This window comes from Thalassophryne amazonica, chromosome 19 (assembly GCF_902500255.1).
Source record: "Thalassophryne amazonica chromosome 19, fThaAma1.1, whole genome shotgun sequence".
In the NCBI taxonomy this organism is placed as follows: domain Eukaryota; kingdom Metazoa; phylum Chordata; class Actinopteri; order Batrachoidiformes; family Batrachoididae; genus Thalassophryne; species Thalassophryne amazonica.
Genome location: NC_047121.1, coordinates 21,299,209 through 21,313,377, shown reverse-complemented (window position 1 = coordinate 21,313,377; position 14,169 = coordinate 21,299,209). Strand labels below are relative to the sequence as shown.

At 42.9% G+C, this 14,169-nt stretch overlaps 1 protein-coding gene across 1 annotated transcript in view; it reads left to right on the top strand.

The window, feature by feature from the left end:
• Positions 1-14,169, top strand: part of syne2b (spectrin repeat containing, nuclear envelope 2b) — a 498,820-nt gene that overhangs the window by 221,832 nt on the left and 262,819 nt on the right. The window contains 3 exon segments of the mRNA XM_034159894.1: positions 29-6,488; positions 6,542-8,238; positions 11,389-11,544. Of these exon segments, the coding sequence (XP_034015785.1) occupies positions 29-6,488; positions 6,542-8,238; positions 11,389-11,544 (8,313 nt within the window).

Genomic DNA, 14,169 nt, shown 5'->3' with positions numbered 1-14,169 from the left:
AGAGGATGCGTTGTCAGTTGGTGAGAAGAGTGAAGCACCTGAGATCCTGGATGACAAGCCTGTTATGAAGGTAGATATCAAGATTGTTGAACTGCAGACTGTACACGAACCTGACAGTGCTGCAACTGAGTCAAAGATGGCACCTGACCAATCAATTGCCCACCGTGAGATAGCTCCAGATAAAGACCATGCAGTTGGTGCTGAGGTGCTGCAAGACAAAGACGTCTCTGACACCACCAAGTATGGTGGGCTCGAAAGCAAGGAGGAACCCGAAGAAGATGTTGCTGAAACAATATCTTCAAAACCAACACCTACTCTCTTGGAAAAAGTGCCGCCAACTGAATTTAAATTAGCAGAAACAAGCTCATCTGAGCAAGACAAGCCAATCCAAAGCGAAACCGATGTGCAAGAAAAGTTGCCAGAGGATGAAACCACAACAGATACAAAGGAAAGTGCTCTGCAAGAGGATGTGTTGTCAGTTGCTGAGAAGAGTGAAGCAACTGAGATCCTGGATAAAAAGCCTGTGATGATGGTACACATCCAGATTGTTGAACTCCAGCCTGTAGATGAACCTGACAGTGCTGCAATTGACTCAAAGATGGCACCTGACCAGTCAATTGCCCAAGGTGAAATAGCTCCAGATAAAGACCATGCAGTGGGTGCTGAGGTGCTGCAAGACAAAGAAGTCTCTGGAAGCACTAAGTATCGTGAGCTCGAAAGCAAGGAGGAACCCCAAGAAGATGTTGCTGAAACAGTCTCTTCAAAACCCACACATACTCTCTTGGAAAAAGTGCAGCCAACTGAATTTATATTAGCAGAAACAAGCTCATCTGAGCAAGACAAGCCAATCCATAGCGAAACCGATGTGCAAGAAAAGTTGCCAGACAATGAAACCACAACGGTTACAAAGGAAAGTGTTCCACAAGTGGATGCGTTGTCAGTTGCTGAGAAGAGTGAAGCACCTGAGATCCTGCATGAAAAGCCTGTTATGATGGTAGACATCCAGATTGTTGAACTCCATGCAGTACATGAACCTGTCAGTGCTGCAACTGAGTCAAAGATGGCACCTGACCAGTCAATTGCCCAAGGTGAAATAGCTCCAGATAAAGACCATGCAGTGGGTGCTGAGGTGCTGCAAGACAAAGAAGTCTCTGGAAGCAGCAAGTATGGTGGGCTTGAAAGCAAGGAAGAACCTCAAGAAGATGTTGCTGAAACAGTCTCTTCAAAACCAACACCTACTCTCTTGGAAAATGTGCAGCCAACTGAATCTAAATTAGCAGAAACAAGGTCATCTGAGCAAGACAAGTCAATCCAAAGTAAAACCGATGCTTATGAAAAGTTGCCGGACGATGAACCAACAACAGAGACAAAGAAAAGTGTTCCGCAAGAGGATGCATTGTCAGTTGGTGAGAAGAGTGAAGCACCTGAGATCCTGGATGACAAGCCTGTTATGAAGGTAGATATCAAGATTGTTGAACTGCAGACTGTACACGAACCTGACAGTGTTGCAACTGAGTCAAAGATGGCACCTGACCAATCAATTGCCCAAGGTGAGATAGCTCCAGATAAAGACCATGCAGTGTGTGCTGAGGTGCTGCAAGACAAAGACGTCTCTGACACCACCAAGTATGGTGGGCTCGAAAGCAAGGAGGAACCCCAAGAAGATGTTGCTGAAACAGTCTCTTCAAAACCAACACCTACTCTCTTGGAAAAAGTGCAGCCAACTGAATGTAAATTAGCAGAAACAAGCTCATCTGAGCAACACAAGTCAATCCATAGCGAAACCGATGTGCAAGAAAAGTTGCCAGAGGATGAAACCACAACAGATCCAAAGGAAAGTGCTCCGCAAGAGGATGTGTTGTCAGTTGCTGAGAAGAGTGAAGCACCTGAGATCCTGGATAAAAAGCCTGTTATGATGGTAGATATCCAGATTGTTGAACTGCAGCCTGTACACGAACCTGACAGTGCTGCACCTGAGACAAAGACAGCACCTGACCAATCAATTACCCAAGGTCAGATAGCTCCAGATGAAGACCATGCAGTGGGTGCTGAGGTGCTGCAAGACAAAGAAGTCTCTGGAAGCACCAAGTATGGTGAGCTCGAAAGCAAGGAGGAACCCCAAGAAGATGTTGCTGAAACAGTCTCTTCAAAACCAACACCTACTCTCTTGGAAAAAGTGCAGCCAACTGAATTTAAATTAGCAGAAACAAGCTCATCTGAGCAAGACAAGCCAATCCATAGCGAAACCGATGTGCAAGAAAAGTTGCCAGACTATGAAACCACAACGGTTACAAAGGAAAGTGTTCCACAAGTGGATGCGTTGTCAGTTGCTGAGAAGAGTGAAGCACCTGAGATCCTGCATGAAAAGCCTGTTATGATGGTAGACATCCAGATTGTTGAACTCCAGGCAGTACATGAACCTGTCAGTGCTGCAACTGAGTCAAAGATGGCACCTGACCAATCAATTGCCCACCGTGAGATAGCTCCAGATAAAGACCATGCAGTGGGTGCTGAGGTGCTGCAAGACAAAGAAGTCTCTGATACCACCAAGTATGGTGGGCTCGAAAGCAAGGAGGAACCCCAAGAAGATGTTGCTGAAACAGTCTCTTCAAAACCCACACATACTCTCTTGGAAAAAGTGCAGCCAACTGAATTTATATTAGCAGAAACAAGCTCATCTGAGCAAGACAAGCCAATCCAAAGCGAAACCGATGTGCAAGAAAAGTTGCCAGACGATGAAACCACAACGGTTACAAAGGAAAGTGTTCCACAAGTGGATGCGTTGTCAGTTGCTGAGAAGAGTGAAGCACCTGAGATCCTGCATGAAAAGCCTGTTATGATGGTAGACATCCAGATTGTTGAACTGCAGCCTGTACACGAACCTGACAGTGCTGCAACTGAGTCAAAGATGGCACCTGACCAATCAATTACCCAAGGTGAGATAGCTCCAGATGAAGACCATGCAGTGGGTGCTGAGGTGCTGCAAGACAAAGAAGTCTCTGGAAGCACCAAGTATGGTGGGCTCGAAAGCAAGGAGGAACCCCAAGAAGATGTTGCTGAAACAGTCTCTTCAAAACCAACACCTACTCTCTTGGAAAAAGTGCAGCCAACTGAATTTAAATTAGCAGAAACAAGCTCATCTGAGCAAGACAAGCCAATCCAAAGCGAAACCGATGTGCAAGAAAAGTTGCCAGAGGATGAAACCACAACAGATACAAAGGAAAGTGCTCTGCAAGAGGATGCGTTGTCAGTTGGTGAGAAGAGTGAAGCACGTGAGATCCTGGATGACAAACCTGTTATGAAGGTAGATATCAAGATTGTTGAACTGCAGACTGTACACGAACCTGACAGTGCTGCAACTGAGTCAAAGATGGCACCTGACAAAGCAATTGCCCACGGTGAGATAGCTCCAGATAAAGACCATGCAGTGGGTGCTGAGGTGCTGCAAGACAAAGACGTCTCTGACACCACCAAGTATGGTGTGCTCGAAAGCAAGGAGGAACCCGAAGAAGATGTTGCTGAAACAATCTCTTCAAAACCAACACCTACTCTCTTGGAAAAAGTGCCGCCAACTGAATTTAAATTAGCAGAAACAAGCTCATCTGAGCAAGACAAGCCAATCCAAAGCGAAACCGATGTGCAAGAAAAGTTGCCAGAGGATGAAACCACAACAGATACAAAGGAAAGTGCTCTGCAAGAGGATGCGTTGTCAGTTGGTGAGAAGAGTGAAGCACGTGAGATCCTGGATGACAAGCCTGTTATGAAGGTAGATATCAAGATTGTTGAACTGCAGACTGTACACGAACCTGACAGTGCTGCAACTGAGTCAAAGATGGCACCTGACCAATCAATTACCCAAGGTCAGATAGCTCCAGATGAAGACCATGCAGTGGGTGCTGAGGTGCTGCAAGACAAAGAAGTCTCTGGAAGCACCAAGTATGGTGAGCTCGAAAGCAAGGAGGAACCCCAAGAAGATGTTGCTGAAACAGTCTCTTCAAAACCAACACCTACTCTCTTGGAAAAAGTGCAGCCAACTGAATTTAAATTAGCAGAAACAAGCTCATCTGAGCAAGACAAGCCAATCCATAGCGAAACCGATGTGCAAGAAAAGTTGCCAGACTATGAAACCACAACGGTTACAAAGGAAAGTGTTCCACAAGTGGATGCGTTGTCAGTTGCTGAGAAGTGTGAAGCACCTGAGATCCTGCATGAAAAGCCTGTTATGATGGTAGACATCCAGATTGTTGAACTCCAGGCAGTACATGAACCTGTCAGTGCTGCAACTGAGTCAAAGATGGCACCAGACCAGTCAATTGCCCAAGGTGAAATAGCTCCAGATAAAGACCATGCAGTGGGTGCTGAGGTGCTGCAAGACAAAGAATTCTGTGGAAGCAGCAAGTATGGTGGGCTTGAAAGCAAGGAAGAACCTCAAGATGATGTTGCTGAAACAGTCTCTTCAAAACCAACACCTACTCTCTTGGAAAACGTGCAGCTAACTGAATTTAAATTAGCAGAAACAAGCTCATCTGAGCAAGACAAGCCAATCCAAAGCAAAACCATTGTGCAAGAAAAGTTGCCGGACGATGAAACCACAATGGTTACAAAGGAAAGTGTTCCACAAGTGGATGCGTTGTCAGTTGGTGAGAAGAGTGAAGCACCTGAGATCCTGCATGAAAAGCCTGTTATGATGGTAGATATCCAGATTGTTGAACTGCAGCCTGTACACGAACCTGACAGTGCTGCACCTGAGACAAAGACGGCACCTGACCAGTCAATTACCCAAGGTGAGATAGCTCCAGATGAAGACCATGCCGTTGGTGCTGAGGTGCTGCAAGACAAAGAAGTCTCTGGAAGCAGCAAGTATTGTGGGCTTGAAAGCAAGGAAGAACCTCAAGAAGATGTTGCTGAAACAGTCTCTTCAAAACCAACACCTACTCTCTTGGAAAACGTGCAGCCAACTGAATCTAAATTAGCAGAAACAAGCTCATCTGAGCAAGACAAGTCAATCCAAAGTGAAACCGATGCTGATGAAAAGTTGCCGGACGATGAACCCACAACAGAGACAAAGATAAGTGTTCCGCAAGAGGATGCGTTGTCAGTTGTTGAGAAGAGTGAAGCACCTGAGATCCTGGATGACAAGCCTGTTATGATGGTAGATATCAAGATTGTTGAACTGCAGACTGTACACGAAGCTGACAGTGCTGCAACTGAGTCAAAGATGGCACCTGACCAATCAATTGCCCAAGGTGAGATAGCTCCAGATAAAGAACACGCAGTGTGTGCTGAGGTGCTGCAAGACAAAGACGTCTCTGACATCACCAAGTATGGTGGGCTCGAAAGCAAGGAGGAACCCAAAGAAGATGTTGCAGAAACAATCTCTTCAAAACCAACACCTACTCTCTTGGAAGAAGAGCCGCCAAGTGAATTTAAATTAGCAGAAACAAGCTCATCTGAGCAAGACAAGCCAATCCAAAGCAAAACCGATATGCAAGAAAAGTTGCCGGACGATGAAACCACAACGGTTACAAAGGAAAGTGTTCCACAAGTGGATGTGTTGTCAGCTGGTGAGAAGAGTGAAGCACCTGAGATCCTGCATGAAAAACCTGTTATGATGGTAGACATCCAGATTGTTGAACTGCAGCCTGTACAAGAATCTGACAGTGCTGCACCTGAGACAAAGACAGCACCTGAACAGTCAATTACCCAAGGTGAGATAGCTCCAGATGAAGACCATGCAGGGGGTGCTGAGGTGCTGCAAGACAAAGACGTCTCTGACATCACCAAGTATGGTGGGCTCGAAAGCAAGGAGGAACCCAAAGAAGATGTTGCAGAAACAATCTCTTCAAACCCAACACCTACTCTCTTGGAAAAAGAGCCGCCAAGTGAATTTAAATTAGCAGAAACAAGCTCATCTGAGCAAGACAAGCCAATCCAAAGCAAAACCGATATGCAAGAAAAGTTGCCGGACGATGAAACCACAACGGTTACAAAGGAAAGTGTTCCACAAGTGGATGTGTTGTCAGCTGGTGAGAAGAGTGAAGCACCTGCGATCCTGCATGAAAAGCCTGTTATGATGGTAGACATCCAGATTGTTGAACTCCAGGCAGTACATGAACCTGACAGTGCTGCAACTGAGTCAAAGATGGCACCTGACCAATCAATTGCCCACGGTGAGATATCTCCAGATAAAGACCATGCAGTGGGTGCTGAGGTACTGCAAGACAAAGAAGTCTCTGATACCACCAAGTATAGTGGGCTCGAAAGCAAGGAGGAAACCCAAGAAGATGTTGCTGAAACAGTCTCTTCAAAACCAACACCTACTCTATTTGAAAAAGTGCCGCCAACTGAATTTAAATTAGCAGAAACAAGCTCAACTGACCAAGACAAGCCAATCCAAAGTGAAACCGATGTACAAGAAAAGTTGCCCGATGATGAAACCACAACAGATACAAAGGAAAGTGTTCCGCAAAAGGATGCGTTGTCAGTTGGTGAGAAGAGTGAAGCACCTGAGATCCTGGATAAAAGCCTGTTATGATGGTAGACATCCAGATTGTTGAACTGCAGCCTGTACACGAACCTGACAGTACTGCACCTGAGACAATGACGGCACCTGATCCATTAATTGCCCAAGGTGAGATAGCTCCTGATAAAGACCATGCAGTAGGTGCTGAGGTGCTGCAAGACAAAGAAGTCTCTGGAAGCACCAAGTATGGTGAGCTTGAAAGCAAGGAGGAACCCCAAGAAGATGTTGCTGAAACAGTCTCTTCAAAACCAACAGCTACTCCCTTGGAAAAAGTGCAACCAACTGAATTTAAATTAGCAGAAACAAGCTCATCTGATCAAGACAAGCCAATCCATAGCGAAACCGATGTGCAAGAAAAGTTGCCAGAGGATGAACCCACAACAGATACAAAGGAAAGTGCTCCGCAAGAGGATATGTTGTCAGTTGCTGAGAAGAGTGAAGCAACTGAGATCTTGGATAAAAAGCCTGTGATGATGGTAGACATCCAGATTGTTGAACTCCAGCCTGTACATGAACCTGACAGTGCTGCAATTGACTCCAAGATGGCACCTGACCAGTCAATTGCCCAAGGTGAAATAGCTCCAGATAAAGACCATGCAGTGGGTGCTGAGGTGCTGCAAGACAAAGAAGTCTCTGGAAGCAGCAAGCATGGTGGGCTTGAAAGCAAGGAAGTACCTCAAGAAGATGTTGCTGAAACAGTCTCTTCAAAACCAACACCTACTCTCTTGGAAAAAGTGCCGCCAACTGAATTTAAATTAGCAGAAACAAGCTCATCTGAGCAAGACAAGTCAATCCAAAGTGAAACCGATGCTGATGAAAAGTTGCCGGACGATGAACCCACAACAGAGACAAGGAAAAGTGTTCCGCAAGAGGATGCGTTGTCAGTTGGTGAGAAGAGTGAAGCAGCTGAGATCCTGGATGACAAGCCTGTTATGAAGGTAGATATCAAGATTGTTGAACTGCAGCCTGTACACGAACCTGACAGTGCTGCAACTGAGTCAAAGATGGCACCTGACCAATCAATTGCCCAAGTTGAGATAGCTCTAGATAAAGACCATGCAGGGGGTGTTGAGGTGCTGCAAGACAAAGAAGTCTCTGGAAGCACAAAGTATGGTGGGCTTGAAAGCAATGACGAACCCGAAGAAAATGTTGTTGAATCTGGTTCTTCAATACCTCTACCTACTCTGTTGGGAACAGTGCAGCCACATGAATCTAAATTAGCAGAAACAAGTTCATATGATCAACACATGCCAATCCAATGTCAGGCTGATGCTCAACAAGAGTTGCCTGACAGTGACACCACAAAAGATACAAAGGAAAGTGTTCCGCAAGATTATACATTGCTATGTTCTATTGAGGACACCTCCAGAGATCCATTGGATCATGTCCAATGTGGGCTGGTCATATTCACACAAGATCTGCACAAAATACCAGTGATCCTGAGTGAAAAGTCTGTTACTATGGAGGACATTCAAAGCTTTGACCACAAGTGTGTAGATAATCCTGTCACTGCTCAGATGGAGTCAAAGATAGAGTTTGTCCGTTTACCAATGGACAGACACACAATAGCTGCAAAATACAAGGGTGAACAAAAATTGGAGAGGGACCCGGAAGACAGAAAATTGAAGACTCTTCACAAAGAGTTAAAGGATGATAACATCAACCTATGGCCAGAACCTGCTCCACACACACCCCACACACTGGATATGTCACAGGTAAGCAATGAAGGTCACTTTTAATATTCTGTATATTAAATGTCAAGTGGCTACTGTGTATGTGTGCGTGCATGAATTTGTACATGTGTGCATTCATATGAATTCCACTGGAACCAAATAGCCAGGTCACATGTCACATCGGGCAGCTGCTGTGAAAATAAAAAAAAAAATACATGCCACCCACGGGATTCGAAACTGTAATTTCAAAAAAGCTCTGATTGCCAGCCAAAAATGTTACCACTGAGCTACCATCGCTGTCCTGTAAAAGGTGTGAGAAAATGACTGATATCAAGTAGGACATGGACATATTTAAAAAAGAAATCACACACCATATAAAAACACAGCATTTTATTGAATCCCTCTTATCAAGTAGGCAGTACAAGTATGATCCATCTGTTCCTCTGTAGATGACCCATGGTCACAGACGTACAGTCATGAAATGACATGAATGATGAAGCAGTGTGCTGTTATCATGTCCACATCTGCTGGCGGCGTCTCCAGCCGGCCCTGGGTGCATGTCTTATGGATGGCACTCCGCAGGACAGATACCGTGTCATGTGGAACAGAGCTCACGTGGGTGATGTGACATTCAGCTCACCCGTTGCGTGTTATGATCTGATGGTTTGCTTCACCTGGGGTAACCTATCAATCTGTGAGGCGTGCACTCCCTCACTGCAGCCCATTGCAACAGCGATATATAATTTTCTGAATGTCCACGTGAGGACAGCAAGCACACACCCGCGCGTGTCCGTCAAAACATTTTTCGTGTTCTGCATCTGTGACATCCAGAACAGTGGAGTGGATTTTGTGTGTGTATGTGTGTATGTTACAAGAATTAACAGCGTCAGTAAGCTCAATCAAATCATCGTGTCATTGTCCCCCGCACGCACACACACGCAAGCGGGTCGGTCGACTGTGTACGTCCTCAGTGCAGCAAAAAAAAAATCTCATTAGAAATTAGTCCAGCTTTTCATTCTTTCTTCCTGCTTACAGCCTTCAGACAGCACAGTGGATTTGTTTTGTGTGTGCGCATGACATGACTGAGCTGTTATATAATTGCCATTAATGTGTTTTAGGTCAAGGATGAATGCTGCGAAAATGGAAAGTTGATAGGATTAATATTTTTATAGAAATTAGGGACATTAGCTAACAACTGTGAACAATGGACATTGATAATTAAATTCTGGGTACATACACTAATTAAATTCTGGACTCACACCATTCCAGCAGGGGGCGGCAAATCATTTATATATTAAAAGCCAAGTGGCCTCTGTGTACGTGTATGCATGCGTGCATGCGTTCCTGCATGCATGCGTATGTGTGTATAACTTTGATCACGGATAAACTGAGGAGAGCTGACATTTCCTGTTTAGTATCCTTTTGTATTTTGGGTTGAGGATGAACGCCACCAAAACGGAATGTTGATTGGACTAATATTTTGGGAGAAATTACAGATATTACAAAACAACAGTGAATAATGGACATTGATAATTGTATTTTAGAATTACACGCCATTCCAATTCATGATAGAAACTGCAAAATGTAAGACCACCCTTGAAAAATGTCAGGTACCTATTTTATAAACACTACCCAATCTAGAGCCCGTGGATCCCCACGGGCAACCCACCAGTGTAACATTAGATTAGATCTATTTCATTTTTATTATTCATTTCAGACATTCTTTGAATTATCTTCTTCCCGTTGTATACTCTCAGAGGAAACATGTGAAAGTTAGTTTTAGACTATCTTCCTAATATCTGTTACAGTAATAAATATCAATACTAGTTAAATTTATCCTCCATTGACACTGTTTTCTTGCTTGATCTGTTATGCTACAAATATGGTTAGGTTGACAAGTTTTCGGGTAGTGATACAATTTTTGTGGGTTTGCCTCTCCATACTACACAATGAAGTGGAAATTAAACAACTTGTAGTGCCAACTTTCAGCAGTAATTCACAGGACTTAACAAAAATGCTGCATTTTGAAATGAAGAATCATGACCATTTGTAGAATTAGAATTAGGTTTATTGCCAAGTATGTATTAACTTGCAAGGAATTTACTTTCTTGAGTCTGTGTAAAGATAAGGACAACAATACCAAAAAGTGGCAGTGATCATAAATTAATGTACTTCTTTTGTGTTAATATGTACAAAAGGTCTGATTAAGTGATAAGTATTATGTACAGAAATATATATATATATATATATATATATACGAGGTCTGTGAGAAAACTATCCAACCTTTTTATTTTTTTCAAAAACTATATGGATTTGAATCATGTGCGAAATCCATCTGAATCTTTCGAATGGTTTCCAACTGGCTGTCTCTAACAGTTTCTGAAAAAAAGCCTGCCCACAGGAGAATGATGCAACCGACAGGCGTGAAAAAACTCACGCATGTGCACGAAGGTTCAACCTTGTCTGATGCAAGCGCACATGATTCAGATCCATATAGTTTTTGAAAAAAATAAAAAGGTCGGATACTTTTCTCACAGACCTCGTATATATATATATATATATATATATATATATATATATATATATATATATATAATATCCTACAGCTGCTCATCCTGCTCAGCTGATTCAAGCTTTCGTGGCCATAAAGAACACTCCAATGATTCTTTAGTCCCTTCTGTCTCACAGGCACTTCTCCCAGCAGTTCTGCCATTGACAGAAGCATTTGTAGAAGCCTGGTTTGGAATGGTGTTCAGCTGGGCTGCCGCATTCCACAGGAAGTCTTCTCTGGACTCAAATTGAGTCCCTTTTAGCCTTGCTTTGTTCAGCGAAAAATCAGAGAGAGCCACATCAAGCGATTAGGAAGTGTGAATGAATTACAGGAGTGATGTGTTTGGCCTTAAACCCCTGAATCAGCTCTCTCCATGCTCAAATCCACCGTCAAATGTCCCCACCGCAGGTTGTTCCATCATGAAAATCCAACAGAGGCGCCGTACATGTCTGTAGTCTTTGGCTTGGTGCACGTGACTGGCATGCATTGCGGACGCAACAGAATTCACACATGCTCAAGAACGTTCCCTATGCCTCCCCACCAAATGACACCTGACATGCTATATTTGTTTCTGTGTTTTATTTATATATATATATATATATATATATATATATATATATATGTTTCACTGTGTCTTTAAGGATACATTTGAAGAAGATGCTCCAGAAACTGTGATTGCAACCACCACTGATCTTGAAGATCATCTTAACAGGCTCGCAGCTAAAGTCATAATCTGTGCGAACCGTCATGCTGTACTCAACTCAGCAATCATGGCCCGACAGCTGGATGAGGCTCAGGTGAGTTTACAAATCAGTTCCATTTTATAACCAATTTGTTTTTTACTTTGTTGATGACGTGTGCACAAATGTATCAGATTTTTTTTATGCCGGTGACAGTGTTATTTAGTATGTTCATCTTCATCTGTCACACAATCTCATCGGTTACAGGTGGCTTTGTCACAGATCCATGAGCAGAGAAACACATTTGTTTTAAAAGCAAAGTCTATATTTGAAGCCATCAAACCAAGCAGTTTGATGAGCATTTGATAAAGAGTCTATGCACAAAGTCTTTCAGGGCGAAATTGAGATCTGTCATCAAGAGCTAAGGGTCCAGCAACAGGGAGGCAATCCAGGAGATAACAGTGTCTATAAAGGAATTAGCAATCAAGTTAAACCGGAAGTTAAACATGTTGAGGGTCAAAGGACAGTAGATCAGCATACCAGGTGAGCAATCCAACAGATCAAGAAGGATGGAGGATGTATGTGGGATGCATGAGTGCATGTGGACTCTCATGACAGGAAGAAAGGCCACAAAAAACACATATGAAGCAGATGTCGAAATAACTGTGTTAGAGGAAAACTAACACAGAGTAGAAATCACTAAGAGAACATGAGGAATACAAAGGTATCAAACAATGCCAGGGCCAGAAACCAGACACCAGAAACATGAACAGAGACAGACATTGTCCAGACTCCTTTGTAGAAACAGTTGTAGAAATGTGCCCATAAAGCTCCCAAGACTATCAACTTTCCAACAAAGAAAATTCTAACGTCTCAACTTAATAGTGCCTATGTATCCTCACTGTGAACAATTTCTTTTTTTATTCTCATATTGAAAACTTTATATTGAACTTGGATTAAAATTTGACTTTTCCAACCTAAGTCTTGATTGAATTTTAAAATGAAAAGCTTGCATCAGAAACCTTTTCGATCTTTTGTTGTCTATGGTAAACTACAGTACCGGAAGACATCTATCTGCTCATTGCATATTCTTGTCAATTATGCAACTATCAACAGTGTTTCTTTACATTATTATGCAGAGATCACTACAAATTTAGCTTTAGTTTTCTTTTGGATGTATTAAAACAGAACTGGGGGAGAATGTTTTTAGGTATGGTGCACACCATGCTTGCAGCACTCAGTTATACTACTGGTTGAATTCTGTCACTCTCCACTCATATTTGAGATGACTTCCTTAAAATCATTCAGAAAGGCATGATGTAATACACCCACGCTGTCTTTGTTGGCAGTGGTTGTAAACCTCCCTAACAAAGTGTATCTACTTTATACACACAGTGGTATTACTACCAAATAGCCAAATCAATACTGTCAAAGAAAAAGAGCCAAAGGGATGAAGATTTTCACTGCAGCAATACAATTTTGGATTTCATTGATAAAAGACCACACTTAGTTCAGGAAAGACAGAAAGAGAGAGAGCGAGAGAGAGAGCGAGAGAGAGAGTTAATTAGTCAATCAATCAATCAATTTTTTTATATAGCGCCAAATCACAACAAACAGTTGCCCCAAGGCGCTTTATATTGTAAGGCAAGGCCATACAATAATTATGTAAAACCCCAACGGTCAAAACGACCCCCTGTGAGCAAGCACTTGGCTACAGTGGGAAGGAAAAACTCCCTTTTAACAGGAAGAAACCTCCAGCAGAACCAGGCTCAGGGAGGGGCAGTCTTCTGCTGGGACTGGTTGGGGCTGAGGGAGAGAACCAGGAAAAAGACATGCTGTGGAGGGGAGCAGAGATCGATCACTAATGATTAAATGCAGAGTGGTGCATACAGAGCAAAAAGAGAAAGAAACAGTGCATCATGGGAACCCCCCAGCAGTCTACGTCTATAGCAGCATAACTAAGGGATGGTTCAGGGTCACCTGATCCAGCCCTAACTATAAGCTTTAGCAAAAAGGAAAGTTTTAAGCCTAATCTTAAAAGTAGAGAGGGTGTCTGTCTCCCTGATCTGAATTGGGAGCTGGTTCCACAGTGTGATTTGGCGCTATATAAATAAAATTAAATTGAATTGAATTGAAAGCTGAAGGCTCTGCCTCCCATTCTACTCTTACAAACCCTAGGAACTACAAGTAAGCCTGCAGTCTGAGAGCGAAGCGCTCTATTGGGGTGATATGGTACTACGAGGTCCCTAAGATAAGATGGGACCTGATTATTCAAAACCTTATAAGTAAGAAGAAGAATTTTAAATTCTATTCTAGAATTAACAGGAAGCCAATGAAGAGAGGCCAATATGGGTGAGATATGCTCTCTCCTTCTAGTCCCCGTCAGTACTCTAGCTGCAGCATTTTCAATTAACTGAAGGCTTTTTAGGGAACTTTTAGGATAACCTGATAATAATGAATTACAATAGTCCAGCCTAGAGGAAATAAATGCATGAATTAGTTTTTCAGCATCACTCTGAGACAAGACCTTTCTGATTTTTGAGATATTGCGTAAATGCAAAAAAGCAGTCCTACATATTTGTTTAATATGCGCTTTGAATGACATATCCTGATCAAAAATGACTCCAAGATTTCTCACAGTATTACTAGAGGTCAGGGTAATGCCATCCACAGTAAGGATCTGGTTAGACACCATGTTTCTAAGATTTGTGGGGCCAAGTACAATAACTTCAGTTTTATCTG